This window comes from Kogia breviceps, chromosome 8, assembly GCF_026419965.1.
Source record: "Kogia breviceps isolate mKogBre1 chromosome 8, mKogBre1 haplotype 1, whole genome shotgun sequence".
Lineage (NCBI taxonomy): Eukaryota > Metazoa > Chordata > Mammalia > Artiodactyla > Physeteridae > Kogia > Kogia breviceps.
The window spans coordinates 104,159,328-104,187,105 of record NC_081317.1 but is presented as its reverse complement, the minus strand read 5'-3'; the positions used below and the strand labels follow the sequence as shown (position 1 = coordinate 104,187,105).

General features: G+C 49.3%; 1 protein-coding gene across 5 annotated transcripts in view; it reads right to left on the bottom strand.

Annotated features, from left to right (window-relative positions):
- Positions 1–840: 840 nt before the first annotated feature.
- SLC25A37 (solute carrier family 25 member 37) overlaps positions 841–27,778 on the bottom strand; it is a 42,643-nt gene continuing 15,705 nt past the window's right edge. The window contains exons 2-4 of one of the 5 annotated variants that reach the window (XM_059072076.2): positions 8,460–8,688; positions 6,349–6,405; positions 841–4,617 (exon numbers count right to left, since the gene is read on the bottom strand). In XM_059072076.2, coding sequence (XP_058928059.1) covers positions 4,097–4,617; positions 6,349–6,405; positions 8,460–8,688 — 807 coding nt within the window. In that variant the 3' untranslated portion in view covers positions 841–4,096. Of the gene's footprint in view, positions 4,618–6,348; positions 6,406–6,601; positions 7,188–7,266; positions 8,689–27,778 lie in introns of those variants that run through there. The other 4 variants (XM_059072079.2, XM_067039906.1, XM_067039907.1 and 1 more) reach the window with 4 other exon arrangements.

Genomic DNA, 27,778 nt, shown 5'->3' with positions numbered 1-27,778 from the left:
TTCGCTGGCAGGTGGACTCCATGGGCCAGGGAGAGCAATCTGCTGAATGGGTACATACGCACTGGATGCCCCCCAGCCGGGAGTGGAGAGAATCAACAAGCCACAAGGCAGCTTTGAGAAGCACAGTGTTGGCCTTTGGTAAAAGTGCAAAGCAGGAAGTTTACCTACAGCCTTCTCCACTCTCTGATCAGCAACGCTGCCCACCTCCTGGCACCACTGCCCATGGCTGGTTCTCAAGCCTGACCTCAACCCTGACCCCCCACCCTCACTAAAGTCTTTGGTGGTTATGCTGAAAGCAGGCGCTCTGATCTCCCAAACTATGATGAGTCCAGAGCTGTCCCTGGCTTTTCAAAGGGGTCCGAGATCCCCCAGCCCCACCCTCAACTCCAGAATAGGTCTAGTTCCTGGTTTAAGCTGTGGTCTTTAGGAAGTATGTGTGGATTCTGGTCACCCTCGAGGTCTTCCGTGTAGAGGGACCCTGATTAAACCTCCAAAAAGGGATGAGAGAGGGAAAACAGCGTGCCAGGCATCAGGGCTGGGCACCCCAGGTACCGGCAGCCTCTCACACTCATGGTCCCACAAGGATAGAAGAGCTGCCACCCTCCCCAGCAGAGCGAGCAAAGCCATGGAGGCTTCCAGCCCTGCCCCATCATCCCACGTGACCATCCCTGGCCACCTGCTTCCATTTTGATAAGAGGGCTGAGGGGCACTTTCCGTCGAAGCCATAGATCCTGGTCCTTAACGCATCAGACTGCAGGAGGCACAAGCCCCATGAATTAGGTTCCTTTTCTCCATCCACTTCCCTCTTATTTCAACATTCCCACCAAAGAGCCACAACACTTCAAAGATCAAGGCTTTATTTTCTGTAGCTCCAGTGTCACAACTGTAGCAGCATATCAGAAATATCCCCACACAGAAACACACATTTCTCCCCTTCTTCCAGGAACTGGTGACAATCAAGAGGCAGAAACCATGATATTTATGACAGGAATTTAAGAAAGGACACTGGCTCACCCTAGTAACATACATCGTGCGTCTCGCAGGTGGGAAGCAGCAGTACATTTGTATTGAACAGGCACAATCATCCTTAAATAAAGTTAAATAAAACCTTAATGGCATAACGACGTGTTGCCAGTGCAGCCTTAGGGGGGACTTTGGAGGACAGCTCTTGGAACGAGACATCAGCATTTTAAAAAAATAAAAGAAAAAGAAACCACACAAAAGGATGCAGGCCAGTATCTAGCAAGTTTCGATCCAAAGTGAAGAAAAAAATAGTCATGGATTGAAGATTTATCCCATTTGGAAAAAAATCAATTTTTCAATTCTAAAAAGTAAAACTCAGATGTATGAGGGGTTGGATCTCAAATCATGGTCTGGACAGAAGTCACTGTTATTGAGTATTGTACTCAAGTGGCATTGCTGGGCAGCAGATGACACCCCCAGTGACACCAAAGACACCGAGTTTGTGCCGTGAACTGACTACATTCAGTTGGTCATCGCCAGGGCTGGGGGATGGGGAGAACATGTAACTATTTCGTTCTTGGCCAAGTCAAAGTCACAGTCAACTGGGCTGCGGTTTGCATGGGACAGCAAGACAAGCTTTGGAGCTCAGGGTGAGGCGGGGGGCGGTGGTTACCTCCCACAAAATTCACGACCACTTCTATTTGTTTAGCGCTTCACAACTTTCAAAGCTTTTTCAGATACATCGTTCGTTCAGCCTCTGGAAGACCCAGTGGGGAAGGCAGGATGGGGGGCATTCACCCCCATTTCCCAGCCGATCCCTACACACTAGGAAAGGAAAGCCAGGATCAGACCTTCCGACTCTGAAATCTGGAGACTCTCTCTCTCCTGACCCAAAGGAGCTCTCCCAGAGAAGTGAGCCGTTTCTTCCCTCAGTACCATCGAAAACAAAATCCCGTAAGAGATAAGGAATATTCTGCAGCTGTATGGTGTATCTGAAGCGGACAAAAAAGGGTGGTTGGATAATTATTTTAGAATTCGATCTAGATTTTCTTCCATTTGCAAAATGTAACACTGACGGGGTATATGTTTAGAGAGATGTCAACACTTCCCCCAGCAGTTTGGTCTCCGTGGGCTTTTGGCATCCCCGAGTGGGGATGCAACTGCAACTGGGTGTGGAAGCTCGCTGCAGCTGATTTCCACCGGGGGATGGGGGTGGGCTAACTCCGAGGTGCGACAGGTCAGCAGGCAGGCCCCCCAGCCCAGGAGAAGACCCCGCTCAACAGGGCACGTGTGGGAACTGCCTGACATGGGTCTCTGTTGTCCCTGACCTGCAAACTACTCCCAGAGGCACAGCACGCGAGGTTCTGAGATGCAAAAGTCCCAGCACCACCTGAGTTCACCCCAGGAGCCACGTCATCCAAAGGAGCCTGGGTCTGAGCCTCGGTGAGAATGCGCGACATGGACCGTGCCTAAGGCGAAGGGCGAAAGGCGAAGGGCGAAAGGCGAAGGGCAAAGGGTCAAGGTCAGGACCAGGCCGGCCAGAATGAAAACACACACGTGCTTCCTGCTCATTTTGAAAGACAGCTCTAACGGAAACTGTGAAGCCACTGGGTCTTCCCTCGGAGAGAGGGCTGGGAAGGCTTGGCTGGAGGAAACAGGCTTGCGTTTGCTCTCAGGGATAATCTGGCTCAGATAGGCCATTTCAGGAAACAAGGCATCGTGTTCCCAGCTGGCGCGGACCAAGCAAGGCTGAAGATGGTTCGAGAGGCATCCTGACTGAGCACGAGGGCCCGGGTCCCTTGCGCAGCAGGGCTGGGGAGCCTGGCCTGTCCCTGTGCAGTGAGAGGCTCTTAAGGGGGAAATCTGTGATAGGCAGGTGTACAGACAAATGCCGTAGATATGCTTGCTGTGTTTTATAAAACCCCTAAAACTGCACAGGGAAACACGGGAGATCAGGAGATATAGTCAAACACACACACAGACAAGAATACCTGAAGTGCCTGGGTTAAAAGACTGTTGGAGAATTAAGTCCAAGGATCAAGGTAGGATTTATCACACTTGCCCGCCAAACAAGTGGCCAAGCGTTGGCATTTCAAGGGCTTTTAAGTGCTGGCCCCGTGAGGCATACATTCACGTCACCCACAAGGGAAGGAAATGGTTTCAGTTAAGACCAGCCACCCGAATTCCACTGGGGGCCACTGTGCTCCAGCGTGAGCCGCGCTGCCGCCCAGTACGTGTGCGTGCAGGCGAGCACACAGCAAGAGGAAAAGCCACGGGGCCAGATCTTTGGTCCTGGAATTTCTAGGAAAAGACAAAGGGAAAAGGCACATGAAGGTGACTGATTGAGTAAGAAAGAAAGAAAAAAAAGTAGCTAAAAGTATTATATCATTATTTTGACTTGTTTTTCAACGTACCATTTTCCCCTATGAAAAGAAAATTCAAAATATAAACCTTATATTTATTATTTTACATTCAAGTGGAACTTCCATCTGGGGGAGGGGAGCTCAACACAATTTTAGGCCACGTGGAGCAACGTATTACTTTGGTGCCTTTTGACTTAACCCGATGGAAGAATTCAGCTTTTTTTTTTTTTTTTTTTTTTTTAAACAGCTTTATATTCCCAGCTGTAACACTTGCTTGTAGACACACACAGGCACACACGCAAATCCCAAAACTTCTACATAGAAAAATAAAGGATAAACATTATCCATCTATTTGATACTGTGTACTGGAACTTCTATATACATAATTTTTTTTTTTTCCTCTTTAATGTTTTCAGTCACTGCACATTTTCTTCCCTCCTGGGTGATCTACGTACAATTCTAGGGGAGGAGATGCTATACCGAAGCAGAAAAGCTACATCGCTCTCGGGGGTGGGGGGAGGAAGAGAAAAAGCTCTTTCTCACTCCCCTGCCGGTCTTTCAACACGTTCTACCACCTGGGATGTCCCTGCCGTCGGACGGCCGTGGTGTAAGCGGCTGTCCTGTCCTCTCCTCTCTCTAAGGCGTCAGGGGGCAGATCCTGCCAACACCCTGCCCCAGTAATCTTGGTGTGAGGGCAGGGGAAGGGGAGCAGTCAGGGAAAGCCTTTGCACAATCAAAGATTCTGGCATCACTTCCCACCGCCCGTTCCTTTAGTACGGAGTTCGATTCTCCAGCTTGTGCTTGGTGAGGAAGTACTTGAAGAACTCGTAGACGGACCAGGAGATGGCAGTGGACGGCACCTGGTAGATGACGCGGGCCTGCACGCCCTTGAAGTAGCCCGGCAGGCCGTTGAGCTGGTACACCGTCCGGAAGGCGTTGGCCATGCCCGCCAGCCGGCCGCTGATGTTGGCCAGGTTGAGGGCCATCTTCTCCTGAGTGTTGAGGAGGGTTTTACAAACGTCCAGAGGGGTGGTAGCGGCTGCAGCCAGGGCCCCGGCCAGCCCGCCTGAGATGATGTGGGACTGCGGGTTGTAGCCCCGGTACGGGTTGATCTGCTCCTGCAGGAACTCGTAGGTGATGAAGTGGATGGACTGGAAGGGAACGTTCATGGTCAGCTGCGTGGTATAACTCCGGTAGAAGGCCCCCAAGCCCTCCGTCCCCCACACGGTCCGGATGCAGCTGAGGGCCGACCGGTGCGGCGAGTCGTACATCTGCAAGCGCTGCTTCACAACTGTGGGCGGGTCCCGGGTGGTTGGGTTTAGCCCCACCCCAGGTCGGAGTGAGATGGGAAGCCAAGCCATAAAGAGAAACAAGCAAGTTTAGACACATGGGTAACAGGGCACAGAGAGCTAGCACACACCCAGCCCCAGCCCGAGAAACCACCGAGGGCCCGCTCCCGGGCATCCCGTTTAAACACATGCCTCCGGGATCCAGGGCCAGGAGGTGGCTGTGTCCTAGACATGTGTCCCGTCTTTTATTCTCAGTGGTCTGTACCTCTGACAGTGTTTTTAGCTTCTGGGTCTCAGTGCTCTTGGAAGAGACACTAGAATGATATCAGCCCAAGCTCAATGGCAAACTCCGGTGAGGACCCTGGCTTTATTAATACAAAAGTAACCGGTGGGTCAAAGGACATGGGGCAAATACTTAGAATTTTAATTGTCCCCACGCATTGCAAGATAAACACATACAGCGTGCTTTACTTTTAAAGAAATAAAGGCCTTAAAACGATATAATATCAAGGAGAGAAGGGTGGAGTTGAACCTCATTTTTCTCTCCTTTAAAAAAAGTAGAAATAAAATTCTTGCCTGGTTGACATGGGCTAACTTACTGCTCATTGACTCTGAATTGCCTTAAACACACAGAAAAAGCAGCCCACCTCCCAATCTGACCCACACAGCCCTGAAAGTCAGAACAAGTTTCCTATCTGCTAAGGCATGGGAGGCAGCTGAGAGCAAATAAATTGTAACCTTAAAAGACAAAACCAGACAAACTTATAACACAAGATTTAAAATGCTGCACTTTTTAACCTCTGATTCTCCCTTCTGGCAAGGGACCATTTTCAGATAGAGGAGGAAAAGGGAGAGAGTCCTACATCTCACACAGAGAATAACCCAGCTTGAAGGTATGCCCAGCACCGGGTCCAAAAGCTCCTCACTATTCAGACCCAAGTTGGCTGAGGACGTGAGGATATTGAAAAAGCTGACAGAACTCGTCTGCACAGCTAAGAATTGCTTTATAATGCTCCCAGAATTCAAAAGGAAAAAAGAAAAAAGAAAAAAAAAGAAGGTAATGTGGGAGGAGACAGCTACAACAAAATGGCCCAATATTAATTTATGAAGTAGAGCGATACACACGTGGAGGTTCACCATATTCTTCTCCCTACATTCGCCTGTTTGAAATTTTCCATAATTTCCAATTTCTTTTAAAAAAGCAAATTGAACATAAGCCCATAAAGCCCTAGTGAATGGCCTCCGACAGGTTCCTTCCAAATTCGTCTACGGTTGATAATGGTTAACAAGGGCCCAGTGGGGTGTGTGTGTGCACACATGTATACGCACGGGAGCACACAGAGGTTTCAGAGTAGTAGTGCAAAAGCACACAAGAGAATTGCCAGGAGAGTCTGTTAAGCAGATATCCTGTCTCTACCCACAGAGATTCTGGTTTAGTAGGTCTGGGGTGGAACCTGAGAATCACCATGTTTAATAACATGTTCCCAGGAAACACTGATGCTACTGGTCTGTGAATCACACCCTGAGCAACTCTGTTTAAGCGAACAGGAATCCCAGAGCGCAAATGCTCGCGTGCCTTCTCAAGGCCTTTGAGAACACGGTGCGAATTCTCCTGCTTATTCTGACTGGGGACGAGGAGTTCCCTTGCCCGGCCTTCTGTCCCCACCCCCCAACTCTGCTCCTGCCCCTCCGCGCAATCCCTTCCGCCACTCCCTGGGACCATGAAACATTACCTTCCGCTGGATTCATTACCGCATCGTGGAGCAGGGTGGCCATACTCCCAGCTATCCCTGCAAAACAAACTCCAGAAAATTACCCTCTGGGACCAGGGGTTCTGAGGAAGTTCCTGGAACCCTGGACCTTGCTTTCTAAGAAGCAAAACTCACTGCCAACTCCACCCAGGTGAGCATTGACTCTTAAAACCATAAAGTGAAATGGAAAATACTGGATAAAAATGAGGAAGGTAACACAGGCACCGTTACTCACATTTCAATCCTGCAGAACCTCATTTTCCCTAGGAAAGGGCTGGACCTGCCAACATCGGATGCTACCAGAAAACACGCTTGGCGGCTTTTTCCACCACAAGAGATTTTAATTCCCTCTCATCTCTGGCCTTTGTCTGCAGATTAACCCACTCTGCCCTTACGCTGGGGGCAATGGAAGGGGATGATATCATGCATACGGCGGGGGCGGCGGGGGTGGGGGTGGGGGTGGTGGGGGCAGGAGAGAGAAGAGAAATCTTTAAGAAAATTCCTTAATAAAATCCAGGCATTTTTTTTTTTTTTTTTTTTTTAAAGCAAATGGCCAAGGGAAAAGGGCGTCAGGGAGATCTGCATATGGCAGATTTCCAGGGTGAGTTTGCAAAGTGATGACGTGTCTCAGAAATGGCCGAGCCCATCTGAGGGTCTCCTCTGGCCTGGCTTCAAGAACCAGGAACTTCAAAAGCCAGATTCCAGCCTGGAATTTTGCTCTTGGCTCTGGGTTTCCTCCCTCTGTGGGTGACACTGCCCAGTAATTAAGATAACTGCCAAAAGGTGGGAAAAATGAGGGACACAGTCTAATGCTTCAGAAATGCAGATATATCCCCCTCCCTCCCTCCCACACGCTTCGGATGATCCCCAGAAAGGTCAAAACGCGACCAAAGCACACACCACAGAGAAGCAATCAAAACGCTGGGCAGAACTTGCCATAAACTGGCCTCCGTTCAAACCGCCTTCAAGGGGCTCAGAGACCAAGGAGCTAAAAAGGCAGTTTCAGCAAAAGGAAAAAGGCCACGAACTTGAGGACAGCATCAAGAGTGCAGATCTTGGTGACGGTCCGGACAAATGCAACTAGGGGCCGATTTTTAAAAAGCAAACCCAACGTCTGCAAACCACCCAGGCTGGAGTCATTATTACCAGGGTTTGCTGATGGGAGGGATGCTTTCTGGTTCTGAGCAGAACAAAAAAGAGAAGGGGTAGAAAGTCGCTGCCAGTCACATCTACCTCTCTGTTGCTGAAAAATAAATTTGTTAAAGTAAGTTCTCCTTAATGCCACTAGCCAGAGTCTCACTCCAAACCCAAACAGAAACCACCAAAAGCCAAACCCACAGGAGGCGAAAATAACGACTTGACAGGGCCCAGTAAGACAAGTCTATATAACAGTCGCCTGCGGCCGGCTCAGGCCACCCCCCCCCCCCCACCCTCCTGGTTCCCTCAGAACAACAAAAGAAAACGATTTCAGCCCTTGCTTGCAGAGAGATGCAACAGACGGAAGAGAATGGGGGCGAAATTCCCAAATCCCCAGAAGCTTAGGTGGGAAAGGTCCTCTGCGCAGGAGCAAATCCTTTGTCAGCCATAAAACTTCTTGACCTTTTAAAGTTTAGTTAGATCTTGACGTTGTAGAGACCTGTTGGGCCAGTTTTTAAATAGTCTCAAAGAAGCTGTCCAGATAACTTTTTTTTTTTTTTTTTTTTTTGAATCCAGCATTCAAAAGTTTTGTTTCTATTCAGGGTTGTTGGTTTTTTTTTTCTCCCCTAGATCTGATCATTAATTGCTTTTGAATTTTTTTAATCTTTTTTTTTAAAAAAAAGCAAAAAGGCAAAACCCACTCAACAATGAAACACCTCTGTCACTGATTCTCCCTGGGCTTCAGAGAGCGAAGGAGGGGAATGAAAAAAAGCGCGTGCGCGTGTGTGTGTGCGTGTGTTTGGGTGTGTGTGCACACACAAATCTAGAGTCCTTGATTCATGAGCAAGCGTGGCGGAGATGAGGCATCAGGCTGCTGGGTCACAGGGAGGAGAACCCCGGGGAAGGGTCTGTTGAAGGAGAGACCTTTCTAACTCCAGACAAATGCTTGCAAATACCGTTGGCTAGGTGGCTGTTCCCTTGGTGATGGAAAACGGCATTTAAAGTCCTTTTCATGTTTTCGTAGCAGGCAAAATACAGGGCATGGGCCGGCCCCGCGCCTATCATCATCACGTTGAGGCCTCGCAAGGGTCTCCAGAAGCCTTCAGTCCGTATGATTTTCTTGAGGGCTCCGTAGACACTTGTGTAATGGGCTTTGGGATCTGGATTCAAACTCTGCATTCGTGTCTGGCGGAGGGCGAGAAAAGAAAAGAGTGGGGTTAATGAGGCTGGTCAGGAGGGAAAGGAAGACCCAGGGAGAGAGTGAGAAAAAAACAGGCCATTTTTAGAGATTCACAGGATTTCTGGGTGAAGAAAACTCTTATTCTTCTCCTTTCTGGAGTAATCCCCCATCCCTACACACACACACACACACACACACACACACACACACGTTCACATGGATTTCATTATGCTCAGCAAAGGCGGTAAAAGATGAGGGGCAGGATTTGGAGTAGGAACACCTGCCCGGCCACTGGCAAGCTGTGTGACTTCTGATGAATCCCTTAACCTCTCTGGGCCTCAGGATTTGGATTTGGCAGCAGAGACCAGTTTCCAAGGATCAGGGGAAGAGGGGTGGGGGGGATGGTTTCAGGATGATTCAAGCACATTACATTTATTGTGCACTTTATTTCTATTATTATTACATTGTAATATATAATGAAATAATTCTACAACTGACCGTAATGCAGAATCAGTGGGAGCCCTGAGCTTGTTTTCCTGTAACTAGATGGTCCCATCTGGGGGTGATGAGACCACCTCAGCTCCACCTCAGATCATCAGGCATTAGATTCTCATAAGCAGCGCACAACCTAGATCCCTCGCATGTGCAGTTCACACATAGGGGTCGCGCTCCTATGAGAATCTCATGCCACTGCTTATCTGACAGGAGGAGGAGCTCAGGTGGTAATGCAAGCGATGGGAAGTGGCTGTAAATACATATGGAGCTTCACTCACTCACCTGCTGCTCACCTCCTGCTGTGTGGCCCAGGGGGTGGGGACCCCTGAAATAGAAGTATCATTATTATCCAGGAGTTCCCACTCCAGTTCTAAAGTCTTCTGTGCCCTCACTTATCTGAGACCTCTGTGTTGTGAAAGCTCCAGTCAGCCCCAACCATACATCTCCCTGGAATCCTCCATCGCCCACCCCCTCATCTCCTCTAAATACTTTCTACATTTCGTCGATACAAGTTAGCACTGAAAAATATGGTCTTGTTCTTCATTTCTTCCTATCTATAGTCTTGCCCCCTGGAGGCAAAGACCAACTTTCCCCATCACACTCCCCAGGCACTTGAGTAGGTGTGATGGTGAATCTTATATGCCAACAACCCGGCGAGGCCACGGTACCCATGCTGGCTCCAATTATGGCCAGACACTAGTCTACATGTTGCTGTGAACGCATTTGATAGATGAGATTACCATTTAAAGTCAGTAGACTTTGAGTAAAGCAGATTATCCTCCGTTGTGTGGGTGGGCCTTGTCTAATTAGGTGAAGGCCTGAAGAGAAAAGAAACTAATGTCTCCCAAGGAAGAAAGAATTCTGCCTCCAGTCTTTGGTTGTAACATCAACTCTTCCCTGGGTCTCCAGCTGGCCTGGCCTGCAGATTTTGTACTTGCCAGTCTCTACAATCATGTGAATCAATTCTCTCTGTCTCTCTCTCTCTGTTTCTCTCTCTGTCTCTCTCTCTCTCTCTCTCTCTCTCACACACACACACACACACACACACACATATACACATTATTGGCTCTGTTTCTCTGAAGAGCCCTGACCAGTACAGTAGATAAGAAATATTTGTGGGTAAATGTACCACACTGGCTCAGTTCTGCAAAAGCAGCATTCTCTCCTCCACTCCCCTCCACCCAACACACACAGTCTAGAGCAGAGGGTCTCCAAACTTCGGTAGGAATACCCTTTTACCTCTAAACAAAATCATAAAGAAACTAATATATAAAGTAACAGAGCTTCTCTGACTGGAAATGGGACAAAAAGTTCTGTGCCCTCCTCTCGCTCCTCAAGGCAGAAATCCCCCCAACCAGGAACCCCAGCGCTCAGAGGAACAGCATGAAAACCAAATTAGTGGTGGTTTTATTTTTTGGCCCTGCGGCGCGGCACGCAGAATCTTAGTTCCTTGACCAGGGATCGGACCCATGCCTCCTGAACTGGAAACGTGGAGCCTTAACCACTGGACCACCAGGGAAGTCCCAGGATACCTTGAATGCTTTAAAAAAAAAAAAAAAAAATGTAAAGATGACGTCTGACTATAAAATTGGTCTTTAAGTCCAATCTAGCTTTATTAAATACTACTTCCCCCTCTTTTCTTCTACCACAGACTGGTGAAAATGCCCCCTGACCCGGCCAGAGGAAGCCGCCAGACACGTGGGTCCCACATTCCCAGAGGGGAATAGACAGGGTCAGTGTCCCTGTACCTTTTCGTTTAAGTGTTTTCTATTCTAACCCGTTTCAAAAGGATTTTAGGCAACTTGATAATGGAGGACACATCATAAGCAAACAAGACCAAAGGAAGAAGTGGGTGAGTGTGACAACGAGGAGGGTCGCTGACTCATGGCTACAAAACCTGTGCTTTGTTCCTAAGTGTACTGCTGGCCACAGAAAATAAAGTACATGAAATGCAAAGTACTCTCTCCTTTGGAAGAGACAAAACTGGTGCTCCAGGGACGGCAGAGGTTCTCTAGCACTAAATTCTAACGGATATTTGAAATTGCTCAAGCTTTGGAGCAAATGAAGCTTCATATTTCACCTGGCTTTCTCTTATCGCTGCCCCCGATAAAAATCAGGAGCCTGATGCAGGAGGTGGTACAACCAGGTGGCCCAGAAGGCAAGTTCTGCTATCAGACAGAACTGATTCCATCACTTACGGTGTGACCCTGGACAAGGCAGTCAACCTCTCTAAGCTTCAGCTTCCTCTTTTGAGAGAAGGAGTGAGAAAATTAAATGTCTATTACTATCCTTACGGTCCATAACAATAAAGGATTCATCAAGAGGCTAAGTAATATGGTTCTAGTACATGGCCTTCCAGACTGTTCTAAGCTCCGCGGAACAGGAGTTGTGTCTGTCTGAGTCACAGCACATCTCCAATGCCTATTACAGTGTCTATCCCCCCATTTACTGGGGGAACCAATAAATGTTTGTTGAATGAATGGATATGCAAACAAACACACATGCAACTTAGGATACCGACGAGGGTGAAGCCGTACTATGTCCCTTATTCACCTCCCCTAAATATAAGCATGCTTTCCTGGAATTACCTATCCCTCCCATCACCCTGTATATCTAGAGCTTTCCTTATTGACGAAAAGTTCACATTTGGCTGCATTTCTCAAGCCCAGAGTGTGAGTCTCTGAGCCACAAGAAGAGCAGAGGCAGCCTGTCCCTGGGGCCCTACCTGGGGCCTGTCACTAAGAAGTGGCTCCTGGGCTTCCCTGGTGGCGCAGCAGTTGAGAGTCCGCCCGCCGATGCAGGGGACACGGGTTCGTGCCCCGGTCCGGGAAGATCCCACATGCCACGGAGCGGCTGGGCCCATGAGCCATGGCCGCTGAGCCTGCGCGTCCGAAGCCTGTGCTCCGCAACGGGAGAGGCCACAACAGTGAGAGGCCCGCGTACAGAAAAAAAAAAAAAAAAAAAGAAGTGACTCCTGCCAGGCCCGTTCCCGCCTATGGAGGACAGCCTTCCTCAGTCCCAGCAGCCCCTCACAAGCAGGGGTGCGGCAGTGCAAGAAAACACACAGGACTGGAGTGAGGAACTCAGACACTGGATCCTGGCCCTCACTGGCTCTGACAGGGCCAAGTGGCCTTGGCCGTGGCATCTCACCTCTCTGGTCCCCAGTGCCCTCAACTGTAAAGCAAAGGGGAGGATCCAAACAGTGGCTAATTATCAGAATCACTTAGGAAATGTCTAAAAATACCTGTCTGGGCACCACCCCAACACATATTGATTTAAAACTTTTTTTAAAATTGAAGTAGAGTTGATTCACAATGTCATGTTAGTTTCAGGTGTACAGCAAGGTAATTCAGTTCTCTCTCTCTCTCTCTCTCTCTCTATATATATATATACATATACACACATACACACATATATGTATATACGTGTATATATATGTGTGTATCTATATCAATATATATATATATTCTTTATCAGATTCTTTTCCCTTACAGGGAAAAGAATTTTATTTCCCTTATTACAAAATATTGGGTATAGTTCCCTGTGCTTTACAGGAGGTCCCTGTTGGTTATCTATTTTATACATGGTAGCGTGCATATGTTACTCCCAAACTCCTAATTTACCCCACCTTTCCCCTTGGGTAACCATACCTTTCCTATGTCTGTGGGTCTATCACTGTCTTGTAAATAAGTTCACTGGGATCTTTTGTTAAAAATTTTTAGATTTCACATATAAGCGGGATCATATGATTATTTGTCTTTCTCTGTCTGGCTTAGTTTTTTTTTTTTAACTCCCCAGATGATCCTGATCCTCACTCACACTTTCGGAGCGCTGCTAAATAAAGGCCCCTTCTAGGCCCCAACGCTTTCTAATGACGTTCTTCACCCGGCCTCGGCAGCCATCCACTCAGCTTTGGTCGCCTGAGGAGTGGTGAGGGCTGCCTGGGAGGGCGGTGTATGTGGAGAGGCGAAGGCAAGGGAGTAGTGGGCCCACGTGCCAGGGCTTTAGAGCCGGCCAAGCCGACATCGCTGGTCTGCACCATCCCCGCTCTGGGACCTCAAGCAGGTTCCTTAATCTTGGGGTATGGAAAAATCCCCCAGACAGCTGTTGGCAGACGGAGTGAGGTAACCTCAGGAAACGCCTGGCTTGGAGTGCAGTCAACGATAATCGTCCCCCCTCCTACCTGCCCCCTATATATGTGAAGGCACGGCGGGCAGGGGGTGGAGGGCACGGGTGGTGTCTGCCTTACAAAGCTGCGCGTGTCAGCCGGCTCACGGAGACTTACAAGGGAAATTTGGGGTTGAGTTCTCACCTCCCCCCCTCTTTATATGAGGGGGTGAGGCAGTTGGAATAAATAAATTTTGAACCGAAACATATCATCCTATGGAAAAGGACGGCTGGACTTCAGTGGACTTCTCTGTCCTCGGGCAGGTGGGTCATATTCAATGACCCACGCCCAGAACAGAAGCAAGTGGTCCCTGAGCGCTGAGGACCCAGGAAGCCCGCTCTCAGCCCACATCGACCACCACGGCCAGGCTTGGGGCCAGCGCCTCCTTGGTCCTGCAGCACCTTCATTTCTCCAATCTGCCTGCAGGGGGCACCCACTCGGGGTCGGGAGCCGGGAGACCAAGAGGAAATAAACAGGGAGAGTGTGAAGTAAGAGGACAATGATACGGGCTGTCAGAAGGAGTTCAGAAAAGGGAGCAGGAGTGACCCATCTGTACCATTACGTAAGGTCATGAAAGCATCCTCAGAAGGGAGCCTGAGAGAAGCGGAAGGCGGGCAGGTGAGAGTGAGGCTGCAGGAACCAGGGCTGGAGAGGAGATAACCAATATGGTCTCTCCTTTTTCTTTTTCTGTGACACTGCCCATAAAATGTACAACTGACGGCTGGGCATTTTCTATCTAACTGTGGACTAGAGAAGGAGAAAAAGTTAGGGGTGGGTGGGAGCCACCCAAGTGTCCATCGATAGATGAATGGATAAGCAGGATGTGGTCCACGGGCACCTTAAAAGAGATGGAAATTCTCACTTGTGCTATGACATGGGTGAACCCTGAGGACATGATGCTAAGTGAAATAAGCCAATCACAGAAAGACAAATAGTGTATGACTCCACTCATAAGAGGTCCTAGAGACCTCTAATTCATAGAGACAGAAAGTAGAAAGTAGTTCCCTGACCAGGGAACTACCAGGGAACTACTACTAAAATCCTGCAAGCCACGCGGCCACAAAAATTTTTTTAAATTAAAAAAAAAAAGATGTAGAGTTTTGTGGATGGATGGTGGTGATGGTAGCAAAACAGTATAAACATACGTAACACCACTTAACAGGACATTTAAAAATGGTTAAGATGGTACACTTGATGCTATGTGTATTTTACCACACTTTTAAAAAAAAGGTGTGAGGGTGGAGAGAAGGAAAAAGAAAATGAATGAATGAAGATGCACAGAGAAAGAGCAGACATTAAAATAAAATAAAATAAAAAACCAAGAAAACGGAGACAGAATTTCACCAACTGCCATTCGTGTCCTGAGTCTCAGTTCCTACCTAGCTGTCCAGCTCTCCTGTTTATAATAAATTCCCATTCTTTGCATTTTAATTCTCCCCTCTTGGAAATTCATAATGTACATTAGCACAATAAAGACTCCGGGAAGTCCTTCAGGAAAGCAGACTGTTGAGCTTTGTTCCAAGGCACTTCTTCAAGGTTTGTCTTTGGCAACGGAAGCCTCCTCTCACTGAATAATCAGTTACACCTTGCAGAACTCACTTGAGAAAACACAGTTGCAGTCAATGGCACGGACCCTGGAAGCCGGAAGTGCAGAGATCAGCTGTAGGAGTCAGAGGGACCACCGGGGCAGCCCCTGCAGAGCATGGGTAGCAGGGAACAGCCTGGAAGACTAGGCCTGGTGGGGGGCCGTGCGGGGGACAAATGAGCAGGACGAGCCCTGTGTGGCACGTGACGGAGCCTTTCACTCCACATCAACTCGCATAAGGGCCGCTGCTCTCAAAGGGACGGGATGGAGGATCGTGCAATACCCCCCCTACCCCCACCCCCCAGCTCTAGAAGAGTAATTCTCCAGGAGGGATCCAAATTTTAAACCAACTCCATCAACTGCCAGCAAGACCAGAATGGAGGGGTCAAGCCCCTTCCTGAAATTCTCCCCTAAGAAGACAAAACAGGACAAGCCTATCTCGTAGGCCTGTACTCTCTCTCTCTATTTTATTTTATTTTATTTTATTTTTACCACGCCTGCAGTGGAAGCAGAGCCTCAACCACTAGACCACCAGGGAAGTCCTGGCCTGTTCTCGCATTGAGAGGGCAGGGAGGGAGTGGAAAATGTGTGTTCCGTCCCAGGTAAGCTTGAAGGATCGTATAACAGGAGCTGCAAGGGCTGGGCAGAGAGCACATCTAGCTTATTAGCACCTGCCTTTTCTGCTGGGAAACTGGAGCCCAGAATGGAAAAGGGACTTGCCCAAGGGCACATGGATAAGGAGTCACGGATCTGGGCCCACCAGAAAGAAGAGGGCAAGCTGAGTCTGGCAGGGAGTCCTCGGACCTCCCCGGGGATCCTGCAGAGGCCAAGCCAGCCTGGCCCCAGCCGCTGCAGCGTCACCTGGCCACTGTCCTCCCACCGGACCTGGACACGGCTGGGGATTCCCAATCTTTCTTTCTGAATTTCTCAGAAATAAGAACCAAGTAATAAGATTAAAAAAAAAAAAAAAAACAACTTCCCACACAAGTGGCACTTTCAAGACCGGAAAAAGATAACGTGAAATCTACTCATCCATCCATTCAAATGCATTTGCCACGCTCCTCCCCTGAGGCAGGTGTGATGGGGAGGGAGACAGGGAGGGGCGTGCACGGGGCTCCCAGTTCACGGTGTGAATGAACAAACATCACAGCACGAGGGGCAGCCACGGCTCCCACAGAGGGAACAAGGCTGCGCTCCAGAAGGTCGCCCAAGGAATCTCTGCTCCAGACTTCCTCCCAGAGAAAGGAAATAAGGTTCAAGCACCGAGAAAGTGCTAGGAAAATGCCAAACAACGTTAGCATCTGCCCAGTGGCTGCTTCAGAATTAGAAGTCAAGTTGGTGAGTTTAATTCCCTCCCATCTGCCAACTGTTTCCGAGTAGCACTGACATCATCACTAAGTTGAACCACGGTAAAATGCCTAGGCTGGACCCCAGGGCCTGTCCCCAGCCCCCTCCCTATTTTGCAAACCCCACAGCCATGTACCCATGGGTGCAAGGCCTCCCTGGCAGCCCATGTCCACCCGCAGCCCATCCACGACACTGTGTGCGGCTGCACTGGGCTCTGTCTGCTGCTGACATCCCAGCTTCCCGTGCACGGCCACCCAAGAGCCGGTTCACACGCAGGCCAGGAGGGAGAGGCTTTTCTTGGCACGGTGCTTTGTAGGGAAAGGACTGCCTTCCAGAGCAAAGCCACAGGCCTCATCGAGGGCTTGGAAAGCCCTCATCGCACCTTCCAAAATCCTTAGGAGGGACATACAACAGACGAAGAAACCCAAACCACATCAAAGGAGCCAACGCATAGTAAAACGTTCAGCACTCTGAGTTCAAAATGGCCAGCGTCCTGACTCAGACAGAACTTGCATCCTCTCCGTGCTCATGACAGGGGATGGACTCCTGATGGTGCTCCGAACAATCACGGCCTGGCCCTCTGAGAGCACGTGCAGAAATCATAAAAAACGAGGCATGAGGGCAGCATCTAGCATCACCCCCGCCCCACATTAACCAGGAACGGAGCAATGCAGAAAATCCTCTATGGGGAACCATGCTGTTTGCAGCACTCTGAGGCACATGAAAGTGTATTCCCAGGTTCAAAATTCCGAATCGTGTCTTTTTACATCTCCCAAGTTGGCAAAAGTATATCCGTAAGGAGAATATACTGTGTCTCTGATTTTGAATCAAAAGGAAAATTTAGGAGCCAGCAAGAGAAAATGAGTCCTCAAAAGCAGTCCTTACCTCTCCCCACCCTCAGAAAAAGGGGGGTCTGTTGGGAGAATGGCTGTCCATCAGGAGCAGGAAGAGAGGTGGTGCACGGGAAGACCAGGTCTTTGCATTCTGAAAGCCCCTGTTGAGAACCCCTATATGAAAGCAGCCAAAGGGCCAGCTCTTGGAGAACCAGGCAGAAAAGGTGAACAGCAAAGAGATGAGAAGGGTGGGAACAGACCTCCAGTTAAATCAGGCCTGGGTCAATGTCCCTGCCTCACCTACAGAAAGCCCCAAACCTCCCAGGGTTTCCAGGTGGCCCCGATGTTGGGGGAGGGTAGGAGGAAGTGGGTTCACACATGAGAGAGCAAACCTTCAAGCCTGCTCTGCCTTTTCACCTATTTCCCATGGGGTCCAATGTTCACAAAAGTCACATTTGCTCTTCTCATCAGACCAGCCACCGTCAGACGTTCCTGATTACCTGCTGCCTCTGCGGTGCTGGGCTTGGACTGCAAAGGATCCCTGCCACCTGTCATTCATGCTCTCCGGACGCAATCCTGAAACCTTCAGGCCTATTAAGGGTGTGCTTAGGGGGCACTGCTATTTCTAGGGACAAAATGACTAAGTGATGACATCACTTATATGTGGAATCTAAGAAATAGTACAAATGAATTTATTTGCAAAACGGAAACAGACTCACAGACATAGAAAACAAACATGGTTACCAAAGGGGAAAGGGGAAAAGAGTGATAAATAAGCAGTATGGGATTAACAGATACACACGACTATATATCAAATAGATAAACAACAAGGACCTACTGTATAGCACAGGGAACTCTATTCAATATCTTGTAATAACCTATATAATGGAAAAGAATCCGAAAAAAAAATATATATATATATATATATTGCTGTACACCTGAAACTAACACAATATTGTCAATCAACGATACTTCAATTTTTTTTTTTTTTTTTTTTTAAAAAGGACTAAGTGAAGAGCTTCCACGATGTATTCAGTAGAAAACACATATTCCACCAAGACAACCCAGACCAAGTTCCTTGGCCTCCCAGGGAAGAAGCCACAGCACCAAACACCACTTCTCCTGGGAACAGGCCACAGACCCCAGAGCATATCTTACCCAAAAAGGGTGGCAGAAGAGGGCCACTTGAGCTGCACCTGGAAAGGGGGATGGTATTTCAATCGGCAAGAAATGGAGCTGTCACTACAGTCCCTTCCACACTATTTGCCTTTTTGACTAGATGCACGGGTGACTTTGATTGAAAAAACAAAGCAAACAGAGCAGAGAGAAAGGAAGAGAACATTCGGGCTGAGGGGGATGTGAATGTGCTGGTGGGTCTGGGAAACGGAGGAGGGAGGGTCAGGCTGGAGGGCGTGTGTGCAGGGGATGCCGCGGTAAGGTGTGGATGGAGAGGGAGGGCGGCTGAACTCCAGGAGGCTCTGTCTGTATAGGCTGCTAAGGTGTTTGGAATTTACTTTACAGTCAAGTGTTCTCCATGGTTCCACCCCACACTTGACGAGGCAGCTACAAAGAGCAGCACGGTAAGCAAGACGTCTGGGATCTCCTGCATCTGGGAGTAGGGACCAGGCCTGTGCAACAGAAGCCCTCCCCATGGGGTCCCATTACGGGCCCGCGGCTGGCTCCCAAGCTGCAAGGTCGCTGTAACAGCACAGCCACGGAGTCTCCCTTCCCACCCACACGCAGCAGCTCACAGCCTCCTCGCCTGTGGCTCCAAGGGTGCCATTACCACACTCCTTTATCACAGGAGCCAAACCTGCTCACTCCTCCCCTCCTCTAGAAAATTCTATAGCAGGAGGGAGGGATGAAAGAATCCATACCTGGCTCAGGCCCCAGGTACCTAGGACAGAGTACCTAGTTGGTGGCCCGCCCAAAGGATTAAATTATCCCTGCTCTACAGGCGGGCAAATTCCCAAGATTCCAGGTAACAGGGCTGGAATTTCATGGGTGGGATGGGAGACCTCACTGGGCGACAGAGAGGGCGGGGAGAGCACTGAGTGGAGGGGAAGCCTGGACCCACTGGTCACTCTCACCCACCTTGCTTGGCTCCAGTAAGACGAGCCAGGGCTGGACTCCTATGTTCAAGCCCCACATCTGGCATGAAGGAGTATGTGGCCTTAGGCAAACTGCCTTACTTCTCTGAGCCCCAATGCCAATACTCACAAAATAAATATAATATATAAATAAATATAATAAAATATTTATTATAATAATGCATTATATACAATAAATAAAATAATTATAATAACGGTAGATAGCAGCTAACTATCCCCATCTTACAAACAAGGAAACTGAGGCACAGGGGGATAAGCGACTTGCCCCAAGGTCACAGAGTACAGACAGGACCAGAAGCCACACGGTCTGGCTCCAAGACTGCGCCCTTAACCACCAGGCTACAGGACCTCTCATGGAAAGGTAGACTGGAAGGGTCACCTATGACCTCCAGATCCTCCCTGGCCTCTGATGTGCCCTGCTTCTATGACTGCTAAGTCACACATACACCACCTCATGTGCCGGACCTTTTAAAGAGGGAGTAGCCCTGATGCGTCAAAGTCACCTAAATCCTTGCTGCTTAAGTCCATGCAGGTCCTGGGGAGGTGGGCGGGGGTGTCTATGTCCAGGTGGTACTTAGAGGCAGTCATAGAGACCAGTCCCCTGGAGGTCACACAGCATCACTGTTTCCCAACTCTGGCCGTCAGCCTGGACACGGGGCTCAAACAGAGCTGGGTAATAGAATCCGGTTCGATACCAACCCACCTCTGTCCTGGAAAAGAGCTTGAACCACCTGCCCACCCAGGTTGTGGGCAGGAAGGGCATCCTGACCAACGAACACCCCCGGCACTCCATCGGTACGCAAAGGCTGAGACTGAATATTCCAATGGTCAGGCTGCTTCCAAGGAAGAATTTCACTCACCTGGCCTCCCCTGACTCAGCAGCTTTGTCTATGTCATTGGCTTAAAAACACCCCACCTACAAGTAAGGAAAAGGCGTCAGAGGCAGAACCGGAGAAACACCTCACTCTCCAAAGTGTTCTGTTTTCCTGGCATCTGGGGAAACTCGCTGAAGCATCACAGAACCGCACTGAAGAACAAGCTCAATACAAGGGTCCGCATGGAAGCGCCCAGGGAACACACGAGGTTCCCCACCCCAGAGCACCGGCGCATCTCCCGCACGCAGGAGAAGCAGAGTGCAGACAGCCCTGCTACCTACTTCAGCCCCCCAAGCTCCAGCAACATCTGTTTGGTTTTGCATGGGGTGGAGGGGCTCCTCCCTCTGGGCTTCTGTTTGATTTCAGAGTTTTCCCACCCATCCAGCCCTCCCCCAGCTCTGCTTGGCTGATGAGGAAACGGTTGTGTGACTTGCCCAAGCTCCCAGAGTTAGTCACCGCTGCACTAAGACTGGACAGACCCCGCCCACTGGACTATCCTCCAACCGTACTTTGCTAAAAATCCCAATCACGGAATCTCAAAGAAACCTCGTTCAATCACCCACCCACCCAATGCTCAGACAGTTCCTGGGGTTTGAAGTCCATCCATTCACTCAACCATCACATACTGAGCTCCTACCTACAACATGCCAGATGCCGTTATTAGGACCTGGGGACACAAAGATGGCCCCGTCCTCAACCACGTCACTATTTTTCAGCTGTACACATTAAGTCACTAAAATTCTCTGCCCTTCAGTTCCCTCATCAGTGAAAACCCCTACCTCACGTGCTTCCTGCGATGAATAAGTGAGAAAACACAAGCACGTAGACCACCTAGCACCGTAGACGAGGTACTCGGTAAATGTTAGCATCACTGCAATTCTTTTTTTTTTTTTTTGGCGTTACACGGGCCTCTCACTGTTGTGGCCTCTCCCGTTGCGGAGCACAGGCTCCGGACGCGCAGGCTCAGCGGCCACGGCTCACGGGCCCAGCCGCTCCGCGGCACGTGGGATCCTCCCGGACCGGGGCACGAACCCGCATCCCCTGCATCGGCAGGCGGACTCTCAACCACTGCGCCACCAGGGAAGCCCCACTGCAATTTTTTGTAGAAGGTCTCCAGCAAGTACGATCCCTAAACTACCACCTGTGTTAATACAAACGGCTTTGAAATATCATTAAGAACTACCACCAAAACTAGCTTAATCTTGCCTAGAAGGTGAGGGTATTTTTCCCTGCTTGCTTTTAAATGGCTGTTTGTCACAAAGGATCTCATTACAGGTTTAAACTGAATCATTAGACAACAGAATAGGATAGGCCATAAACCACACAACAGAGCTCAGGGTCCTGGAAGGAAGCTACCAGCTACAGGGCACTGGGGACTCCAGGCCACAATTCCTACAATCTCATAATAAAGGGTCAGGAATGGAACCCCTCCTCCAATCCCCTCTGACCAGAAAGAGGCTGGACAAACCGGAGGCAGCCCTCCAGTTTCCAGTGGAGTCCAGACCCACGACAGTCAGCCGAACAGGCTCCGGGGCCTCACCTGACGTATATCCCAGCTCTGCTGCTTCCCTCTCTCGCACCTTTGCTCCTTTGCATCTTCCGCGAATTACTTAATCTCTCCCAGCCTGTTTACTTACCTGGAAATGGGGCTCATCAGAGCAGCCACCTCCTAGCCTCTGTGACGATTAAAGGAAATGATGAATGAAAAGCCCTTTGCCTTGGGTCTGGCATCCAGCTGCTGGTGCTTCTATTAATCCTTTTTATGGGGGTGAGGGGGAGATAAATAGCAAATTCCTAGGAAGATGTCATGTCATTTTAATTCTAATTCCTTCATAAGACGCTTCTTTCCTTGAGGAAGATGCCCCCAGGATCCACCCTGGTTGGAAGCAAGGCCCCTGCAATCACTGCATATTTGGACTAGACGACCTGAGTGACTGTCAGGACTGCTCAGCAGCCCTTGAGTTCACTGACCCTCTTTAACAGAAGAGAAACTGAGGCCCAGGGAGGTGAGGGCTCTGCACAAAACAGCCGCTAAGGGTCTCCATCCCTCCCACCCACCCCACTTGCACAGTCACCTTTCTCTGTTCCCCATTTCTAAACGAATGGAGTCGGCTGCTTACATTAATCCTGATTATGCAACAATCAGGGGAGCTAGAGAGGTGGGCGGACAATCTAGTGTCAATTTACACTGGTGCAAAGGGTCCAGACGAAAGCGCTGCAGAAAGTTCGCTAAGAGCTCAGGGCAGTTCTGGAGACCTTTACCTGGTGCTTAAGTCCAGGGCTAGGACCAGGCAGAGCCCTTAAGTGCCAAGGTTCCCTGAAACGGCTGATTGGCACCCATTCCCGTGCCGTCACCACAGTGGCAGTGAAGGTCCTCCCCAGCTCTCAGGGACCCACCACCCTCGGAACTGCAGGGAAACAGCCAGCTGGGGCCAAACTGAGCTACAGGCCCGGGCACAGGGCGCCCTGCATGGGGTCTGTTCCCTCTCCCGCGTTCCACCTGTGGGTGTGGGCTGGCTCTCAGGTCCCTCGGATTCTGGGGATAAATCCAAGCGTGTCTCACTTTCCCAAACGGGGGATCTGGGGGAATCCCCCCAAGATGTGCACCTAAACGTGAGCATGACAGAACAGAACAGCGTCAGAAGACCTCAACTCCCATCCAGCTTGGCTACCAAATCCCTGAGGAACTCCTAGCAATCGGTTAACCTAGCTAGGCATCAACATGAATTTCCACCAGCAGGTACACGGAGAGGTGGAAGATTTCCTGCAGTTTGTTCACCCATCTATTACAACTGCAAATATTTGTCCAATGAATAAATGGAGTTAATAGATTATCTCTAAAGAGGTCCTTTTTGGCCTCTAACATCTATAAAACCAGCAAAGAGTCTTTTAAAAAACAAAATATGTGGGAGGGGAGTGTTTTATTTGGGGGGGAGGTAAATCTACATTACTAAACATTAGGACTACGCGAAGCTTAAAAACACCTGTATTAAAAAAAAAAAAAAAAAAAAGAATTCCAGCAGAGATTAGAACCCTTGTGTGTTGCTGGTGTTGTGTGTAAAATGGTGCAGGCCCTATGGAAAACAGTATGGAAGTTCCCCCCAAAATTAAAAATAGAATTATTACACGATCCAGCAATCCCACTGCTGGGTATACATCCAAAAGAATTGAAAGCAGAGTCCCAAAGAGATATCTGTACACCCATGTTCACAGCAGCATTCGTCACAATAGCCAAGGGGTGGAAGCAACCCAAGTGTCCGTCCATGGATGAATGAATAAACAAAAGGTGCCATTATCCATGCAACAGAATATTATTCAGCCTCAACAAGGAAGGAAATTCTGACACATGCTACGACATGGACGAAACTTGAAGACATTAAGCTAAGTGAAATAAGCCGATCACAAAAAGACAAATACTGTGTGATTCCACTTACATGAGGTATCTGAAATAGTCAAATGCAAAGTGACAGAAAGTAGAATGGTGGTTGCTAGGGGACTGGGGACAATGGGGAGATGCTGTTTAATGGGGACAGAGTTTCAGTTTGCAAAGATGAGAAAAGTTCTGGAGATGGGTGGTAGTGACGGTTGTATTACACAATAACGTCGATATACCACACAACTGAACTGTACACTGAGAGAAGGGTAAGATGGCAAGTTTTATGTTATTTGTATTTGAATCACAATTCTTAAACAATCCTCAATCTAATCAACAGCTCACTCCATATGCACTTCTGAAATCATAGTCTGAAATCCTGTCACAATCCAATGGTTCCCTGAGGTTTCTTTGCACAGCTGGGAGAGCAATTTTTGTTTTTCTTGTCTGTTTTTTGGCGAAGGTGACCAGAGGCTCAAATGTACAGCATAATCGCCTGGACACAGCACCATCCCTGGCTCCAGGGCCTGCCTTGGAAGGAAGTACCTGGAAGTTCAGCCCGGGGGCTCTTGGAAGGAAGGCAAAGCTTTGACATAAGGCAGAAAGGCTTAAGATGCAGAACTGGGATGCTCACCCTTTTCCACATGCTGGTGCCCGGCCCCAATGATGCAGTGTGTCCCTGTCTAATACACCCTTGGCCTGTGTCGGCGCAAAAGATATCATGCCAGGAAGCAGTACCCCACCTGCTCAGGCGTGGAGGCAGCGGTGGAAAACCAGCCAAACGTTCGTATTTGAGAGACTGGGTGACGATGCCGGTGTTTCCAAGGCCCTTGGAGACCTTGCCATCAGAGCCAGGAAGCTGTGGGTGACAGCCTTCCTGGATCCATCCTGGACAGGCTCAGGGAGCCAGGCACCTCGCAAGTCCCATGCACGGTTCCCAAGTCAGGTGCGGTCCTGCCAGTTTCTGCAAGACTGGCTTCCACGCCCTCCAGAGAAGCCATACCTTCTAAAACAAACCCCACTATTAGCCTGTTATCCACAGGAAAGAAAGGCTTTGCAAAGCTGCCCTGTCACCAGCCTTCTCTTGCTCATTCCTCTACTTATAATTACATCAGGTGATGCGTCTGCATGCCTGTCTCCCATTAAAGTCTGACAGAAACACGAAGGAAGGGGCAGCCTCATCTGTCGTGATCTCAACGCCCCAGCACTGTGCTTTGACACTCCATAACGATAGTCAACGACTCAGAGGTACGCTGCATTTCATCCACAGACGTACACAAAGCAGGCTAACACGTTAAGCCCCAGATGTACTCTCCTCCCCAAACAGCTATCTGCTTACTGAGGATCTATGTCCCACAGTGCGATGCATCTCACATTTTCTGGGGTCTAACACACGGGATAAGAGCCCAGGATATAAGCCCTCCGAGAGCCAGGCTCCAGAGTTCAGGGAACACGAGAGGGCTAAGCATGGGCCCTGGGTAAATTTCCCAGATGTTCCCGAAGCCAGATTTCCCACAAATGCTGCTGTCAGATCATCTCCAAAATGCTGGGTGATTTACGTGTAGGCGGGACCAGGTCACAGCTGGAGGGGATGTTCTCCTGCTTTCTTCATATACTAGACAATAACAGAGAAAGATGACAAAATACCAGAAACACCAGGCTTGATGTTCTAAGGGTCTCAGGGGAAAGACACCAAAGGTAACATCCTGAGGACTCGCCTTTCAGCCTCCAAAATCCACTTGCAGCTATAATACAACGTTTTGCATGTACAAATTATTTCCTAAGTTTTGGGGGAGCTATTTGTAAGTTTCTCTGGATGCCTAAGAGAATAGCAGGAACCTTCAACCCTGGGTGAGATTTCATGCCGATGAAAACCCTCATCCTGGAAACAGAGCTCAGGTGTGTGATTTAAACCAAAGTCAACTGATGAGAAGGGTTTCCAGGGGCAGAGAAGGAGATGGGTGCCGGGGATGAGAGTGAGTGAGTAGCCAGACCGCAGGAGTCTCACGTTGGTAAAACAGGGTCATTCTACCAACAAATTCTCCCTACGACATAAACAGGGCGCTGCTAGGGGGTGCTGGGGATGATGGGGCAGGCAGCGAGTCCTTGCCTTCAAGGAGGTTACAGTCTAGTAGGGGAGGGGAAGAGCAAACCAAAACTCATACAAATAGGGACTTCCCTGGTGGTCCAACGGTGAAAATTCTGCGCTTCCAATGCAGGGGGCCCAGGTTCGACCCCTGATCAGGGAACTAGATCCCGCATGCCGTAACTAAGAGCCCACATGTCGCCACTAAAGATCCCGCATGTTGCAACTAAAAAACAAAAAAAAAGATCCCACACGCCTCAATGAAGATCCCATGAAGATCCCACGTGCTGCAACTAAAGACCCAGTGCAGCCAAATAAATACATAATTCTTTTTTTTTTTTTTTTAATTTTATTTCTTTATTTATTTATGGCTGTGTTGGGTCTTCGTTTCTGTGCAAGGGCTCTTTCTCTAGTTGTGGCAAGCGGGGGCCACTCTTCATCGCTGTGCGCGGGGCCTCTCACTATCGCAGCCTCTCTTGTTGCAGAGCACGGGCTCCAGACGCGCAGGCTCAGTAATTGTGGCTCACGGGCCCTGTTGCTCCGCGGCACGTGGGATCCTCCCAGACCGGGGCTCGAACCCATGTCCCCTGCATCGGCAGGCGGATTCTCAACCACTGCGCCACCAGGGAAGCCCCATAATTCTTTTTTTAAGTCATACAAATAAAAAATTTCAAACTCTAAATGTCCTGAAGCAAGGGAGAAGGTGAAGATGCTGAGACAGTAAAGGCAGGGGACCTAGTTTAGATTTGGGGTGGGGTTCTGGAAGTGACTTGGAAGCAGGGACCGGAAGCCTGGGGGGAGCCATGAAGGGGACCACCTGGGGCACAGGTAGCGGCAGGTGGGATGTGAACAGAGGCCCCGAGAAAGGTGTTGTCATTGCAGCCAGCTGGGTACCAGGAGCACAGCACAGAGCCCATGTGGAGCCCCGAAAAGAGGACAGTCCTTTGACCCTCCATGGGATGTTTCAGTCTCTTTGGTCCTGACCTCAGCACGAGCCACGGGGAGTGATGGGGTTCCCATCACCGTGCGGGGAATGGCTGCAGCAAGCCTCTCAATGTGGCAATGCTGGGTGACCGTGGCCATGCCGGCTGACCCCTCGATGACTCAGCTTCCTGGTAGTGAGCTCACGAAAGGCCCTCAGCAGGAAGAACTCAGAGAGCTATAAACAGAGCCTTCCAGAAGCATCTGCCACACGGCTCTCCTTGATTCTAGGGTGGGGCTGTGGCCATTCAGCATTTCTGGAATTGTGTGAACGAATCTCTTGTAGTCTTTCAGTGCTGTAGTTGGAGGTTTCAAGTAATTGAAATAAATGATCATTTCTCGGCGGGTGCTCTGGGAAACAGGGGCCCCAAATGGTAGCTGGGCATCTAGCTCTTGTCCTCCTTGGGCATTCTAGCCCTGGGAGAATTCCAGGGCTGGAGGCCGTGGGCAGGGGTAGTCTTCCTAGCTTCCTCCTTCAAGTAGAAGTGCTTGCAAGTCTATAGGTTACATTCCAAGTCCAAAGACAGTGCACAGAGTTATACAGCCCATGCAAATAAGGAGCGGAAATTTTAGAACTGGAAGCTTCCTAAGAAACCATATAGTTTTAGTTCCACCTTGCCATTCCACAGATGAAGAGACTGAGACTCAGATTAAGTGAAGTGTTTTCCCAGGGTCACTCAGATGGTGGGCTTTTGGTCATCAGGAGCTAATTGTAACTCACCCTAAAATGCAAATTAAATGTGCTCTGTGTGTATCCAGAGAAAGGATCCATTTTGCCTTGTTTCTCCTCATTTCATCCCCTACCCTCCACGTTCAAGTTCTGGGTTGACAAAGCTTCTTCCTGTCCCTTAAACTCCGAGAGGATCAGAAATCTGTTTGCAACTTAAAAGCAACTTCTAGTAAAAGCCCAGCTTTGTAGTTAACTTTCACTTTTCAGGGTCTGAAAGAGAATTTCAGGAACTTTCTTGTGATTAGATTATCAGAAAATTCAAAAGAACCTTGGAAGAGACATTCACGGGTAGGTTAAAATGAGAATTCTTACCCCAGGTCAGGGGAAGCATCACTGGCTGGCCCAATCTCGGGAGCCTGTGGAGGGAACAGTGCTGATTCCAAGGATAAACAGCATCACCTAAAACTGTACCCACACAGACCCCACTGCGACAGACGGCAGTGTTAACTCCTTCTGAAGCTTGAAAGGCTTGTTTGGAGGCAAAGAAGAAACTAGGAGTCACTCCAACTTG